Here is a 5,000-nt window from a genome sequence, read left to right as displayed (position 1 = left end):
AAGCTCCTGGTGAAGGCTGGAGCCAGCGTGCACGCCAGAAACAAGGTTTGTGTCATGGATATGTACCAGGAAGTCTGCCACATGACCAGGTTAAAGATGCTAATGCTAATGCTACCTCCCTGTCCCTCTGACCCAGCGGTTGTGTGTCATGGCCCCACTCAGCTCGGTTCCCCTCTGTTTGCCCCTTGTAGGCGGGAAACACGGCCCTCCACCTTGCATGTCAGAACGGTCACGCTCAGAGCTCCAAGGTGCTCCTCCTGGGGGGTTCCCGACCCGACAGCAAGAACCATGTAGGTCGTCTGGTTGGTTCTGGTGTTACCTCAGACCTTCAGTGTGTGTGTGTGTGTGTGTGTGTGTGTGTGTGTGTTTCCATCTCATCTTTACGCCAGATGAAAGTCAACAGGCCAGGTTTGGACTCGGTAATAATGAAGACAGGTATGTGACCTGATCAGGAACATGATATCAGTCTCATTTCTCTCCACATTTGAAACTGCTGCCGCTCTCTCTCTGCAGTGTGTTCACACACACCTGTTGGCCTCAGGTGTAATACCTGCTTCTCAGCCTTTGTGACACAAAACAAATATCATGTGGGAGAACTTTGGGTTACTGAGGGAACCTGAGATCTCTGAGTAACAGGAACCTTCCTCCTCTCCTCCGTAGTGGGTAACAAGGAGAAGAAGCCTTTGGGCGGGGGGGTCCTGGCCAGCAGCGTGTCATAGGAGCTCCTGATGAGGTCACACTCTGGGTGTTCCCATTGTGAGTCACTCACGTTGCTCAGAGATCCAGGATGAAACTAGATTCAGTGAACTTTGTCCCAGACTCTTCGCCACATGATTTCATATGTCAGACGTTCTCTGAGCTACTGGAGCAGCACGGTTTATTTCGGGGCAATGGGACATCATCTGCACTAAAGTCAAAGCCCCGTTAGTGGTCACACACACTGGGGGAGCGGTGAGCTGCAGACACGGCTGCGCTCAGGAACCATGTGGTGGTAACCCCCCCCCCCAATCCAACCCTTTAATGCTGAGTGCCAAGCCAGGAGGCACTGGGTCCCAGTCAAGTCTGTGGTACGACCCGACCAGGAACCGAACCCTGATCTCCCAGTCTCAGGGCGGACCCTCTGCCGCTGTTAATCATTTACTGATACAGATCTGTGCACCATTCAGTAGATTTTCACAACATACATGTACCATCTGAGCTGTCAGACCTCCACCTCAGTGTCTTTAACGGGTGGTTTGACCAAGTCCGCCTACATAAGTGCAGTAATGCTTTCCATAGTGAGTTTTCACGAGCCCACAGCACTAATTTAAACAACCCAGCTCTGCTCTTGAGCACCAGCAGTGATGCTCAAGCCGAAAAAGTCCGTGTTTGGACTGCTGGGGATAGTTTTATCTCTTCTGTGTGTGTTTATGTTTCCGTAGACAGGAGACACGTGCCTGCATGTGGCCGCCCGGTACAACCACGTAGCCGTGATCCGGGTCCTGCTCGGGGCTTTCTGCTCCGTCTCGGAGAAGAACCTGGTGAGTTGCCTCCCTTTGTCTGTGGGGAGTTTTCAGATGTGTAGCTGGAGTTTGTGTTTGGTCCTGCAGGTCGGAGACACTCCTCTCCACGTGGCTGCTGCTCTGAACCATAAGAAGACTGTCCGTCTGCTGCTGGAGGCCGGAGCAGACACGCTGATCTGCAACAATGTGAGTACCAGACAGCACCAGGGTCCGGTTCTGGGCTCCAGCGGTACCTCAGCCATGATAGGGTGGTGCTGGCTCAGCTCAGGTTCCTACCAGCGATCCAGTGATGTGTGGGTCTCTAACGCCTGCACCACGCAGAGTGTGCTCCTCGTGCTGTTAAACTATAACCAGTAAAACCTGGAGGAAGGAATTGGGGACAGAAGAAATGTGACTTTATTTGTGCCGCCTGCAGAAATAAACCTTTTTAAGCAGCAACTCTGTTTTTTAGGTTGCACAGAATTCGAAAAATACGTTTTCACTGAAAACATTCAACTGTAAGAAAGGAAAACTTTAGTAAAACGAACGCAGATCACATGATGCGTGTGCATCGTGCTCTCTGTGTTTGGAATGATGCTTTTATTTTGACGAGCTGTGTTTTCAGCTGAAGAGGAGAAATAAACACACAGTTTGTCCCAGCTTGATAAGTTAGCCTAGTAGCATAAATGCAGAGCTGCCACCAGATCTGCTGTTGCCATGACAACCCTTCTGGGTACCATTTGTGTAGCCATCGGACCGTACTGGCTGCTCAGCGCCTAGGTTGGGAATCTCAATGGTTAAATTAAGTAACAGCTGTTAACTTTTGATCTGAAGAACTTTTTGAAATCTTTGCATCTTTGCATCTTTGCATCAGTCTGGACAGACAGGCGTTAGAAAGGGTCCGTCTGCATCAGTAGTGCACAGAGTAGCTGTCCCTTTGGACGTGCCTGGTTTGACACATTCCTCATCATCGTGCACTTTTCGTTGTACTGTCCACCTCGTGTGTTTTTACCTGGGACTAAAAGGTCAACTTGAGCTTTTTTCTACAGTTGCATCAGACAGCTTTGGACCAGGCCAGAGATCACAACAACCCGGAGGTGGCTCTTCTCCTCACCAAAGCTCCACAGGTACAGACACGCCTCCATCTTCCCTGAGAAGCTCTGCTTCTGCTGCAGCAACAGCAGGTCAGGCACAGGCGTGGGCCTCGTTTATAAACGGACCTGAAACTTGCATAAAAGTCATTTTTTACACAAACTTTGTGATTCATAAAGAAAGTTTTTTTTCTTAACAAGAGCTTTTTATTAAGATTTAAAAATAATTTTCAACAGTATTAAAAATATATATTTGAACACAACGAACAATACAGAACAACACACACACATCTTAGATCAGGGGCCACGTTGAGGAAAATGCAGTCCCAAGTGGGCCGGACCGGTAAATTAAACAACTTCAGATTGTTTTCTTTGTTTTAATACAATCGATATAAAACAAGGCTGGGGCCTGAGGACAGTGTATCCAACACAGTACAAGTACAACATCACTATTAATAAAACACCTGAGATCACATGGCTATCAGAGAGTTTCCTGATACCTGACATCCTTTAGCTTTCACCAGAGCATCAACATCAGGAGTCACACCCTGAGCGGCAGCCGACTTCAGGATGTGACTCAGGTTCTCTTGAGCGAGCCTCGAGCGCAGCTTTGTTTTATTTTACTCATTACAGAGTAAACCTGCTCACAAAGATAAGTGGTTCCAAACACGCTCAAGTTGGGGTAACCAGGTCAAAGGTTTTGATAAAATGTGTGAAAGCCAGCTGTGGCAGGTTTGCCCCTCAAGTCCGAGTCACACTGCAAGTCTATTATTTCAAGTTGGATGCTGGCGGGGAGATCAGAGGGATTCACGGTGAATGGGCAGCAAAAAATTTGGAAGTCCTTCTCAAGTTCACCAAAAATCTGAAAGCGTAGCTCAGACTCCCTCAACAGTCCCGTTATTTTATCTGTGAACCGCTTCATGTCGGCTTCGTGTTGGGACGCACGCACAGGGGAAGTGAGCTGCGTCACTAACAGCGAGTCACGTCTCCCACCAAGACAGCTTTAACTTGAAAGAACGTATGCAGTCGTAGTACTGCGTGACAACTTTGTTGCGGCCTTGCAGCTGTTCAAGTCATTAAGGTGCTCTGTAACATCCACCTTAAAGCAAGGTCCTGCACGCATTCTGCAGAACAAAATTCTAACACTGGTTTGCCTTTTCTTCCATGAACTGTTCAACTTCTTCTCGTAAATCATAGAAACGCCTCAGCACGGCACCTCGGCTTAACCACCTTACCCCATTGTAGTATGGCAGGCTATAGATGTGGTCGTTCTCTCTGAGAAGGCTGTCATACTGACGGTGATTCGGGCTTCTGTATTGGACGAAATTAACAGTTTGGGTGACCACTTTCATGACGTTATCCGTCTTTAATGACTTGCAACACAAACTCTCCTGGTGCAAAATACAGTGAAAAGTCCAAAAATCACCTCCTCCATTTACAGATTGCACTTTCTCTCTGAACAAAAATAAATAATCAATGATGAACAAGAGTCTGCTTCTAGTCCTGCAGAAAGAGAAAAACAACACAACAATACAACAGGAGCAAGCTATCACTGCATAAATGTAAAATCAACATTGTTTTACTAAACAATCACACGATAATAAATCACAGTGCAGTTAGTGCCAACCACAGCCTTAAGACGTGTTGAACGTGCCCAAGTCCATACTTATGTGAGCACCTGTGTGTGTACACATGCTTGTATAAAGATGTGTAGGAGATGGAGGGAGCGCCAAGTCCCAGAGATCCAGGAGCTGCCCCAGAGCGCAGGGACCCCAGGGAGACTGTAACCAGAAAAGCCCCTGCCCCTTCTCGAGAGGCACAGGGGATCGCCCTGGGGGGCCACAACCAGCAGCCAGCAGAGTCCCGGGAGATATAAGCGGCAAGCCCAAAGGTCTGCCCGCAGCCTCCCACCCCCAAGCCGGCCGAGCCCGGGACCAACCGACCTGGGAACCAGGGGTGGCCATCCCTGCGGGGGACCCAACAGAGCCCAGGGACCCAGATCCTACCAGGCAGCCACCGAGATCAATCAGGCAGATGCCAAAAATCTTAAACCTCCTGACCCGGGAGCTGCGAACACTCAGGCAGACCAAGGCACCACACTCCACACCAAATGTGGCGGGGGAGGGTAGACGAAGATGTGTAGCACAACAAGTGCAAGGAGAGGGGAGGAGTCCAAGACCCCACCTGACATATACAGTCATACAGAGACACAGTCACACACTCCTTCCCTCATGCTCACACACACACATACAACCCAAGACTTACATAAATGAACGCTAGACACCCACTCATGCTCCCCATACACACCCTACTCACTCTGGTCCCGGTACTGCTGCACATGGGGTACAACCATCACTGGTTCCCAGAGTTCGACCCTTTCTGCTGGGGTGCTGATGAGCAGGCTCCCCGCCCAATGCTGAGCACAGCA

At 49.3% G+C, this 5,000-nt stretch overlaps 1 protein-coding gene across 5 annotated transcripts in view; it reads left to right on the top strand.

The window, feature by feature from the left end:
• Positions 1-5,000, top strand: part of ankrd6b (ankyrin repeat domain 6b) — a 32,866-nt gene that overhangs the window by 9,146 nt on the left and 18,720 nt on the right. For all 5 annotated transcript variants that reach the window (XM_054733754.2, XM_054733752.2, XM_070549770.1 and 2 more), the window contains 5 exons: positions 1-45; positions 192-290; positions 1,422-1,520; positions 1,590-1,688; positions 2,531-2,608. The exon at positions 1-45 is cut by the window's left edge and continues 54 nt beyond it. In XM_054733754.2, the coding sequence (XP_054589729.1) occupies positions 1-45; positions 192-290; positions 1,422-1,520; positions 1,590-1,688; positions 2,531-2,608 (420 nt within the window). The remainder of the gene's footprint in view (positions 46-191; positions 291-1,421; positions 1,521-1,589; positions 1,689-2,530; positions 2,609-5,000) is intronic.

The sequence above is a fragment of the Nothobranchius furzeri genome, chromosome 3 (assembly GCF_043380555.1).
Source record: "Nothobranchius furzeri strain GRZ-AD chromosome 3, NfurGRZ-RIMD1, whole genome shotgun sequence".
Taxonomy (NCBI): Eukaryota; Metazoa; Chordata; class Actinopteri; order Cyprinodontiformes; family Nothobranchiidae; genus Nothobranchius; species Nothobranchius furzeri.
This window is presented reverse-complemented; position numbering and strand designations above follow the sequence as displayed.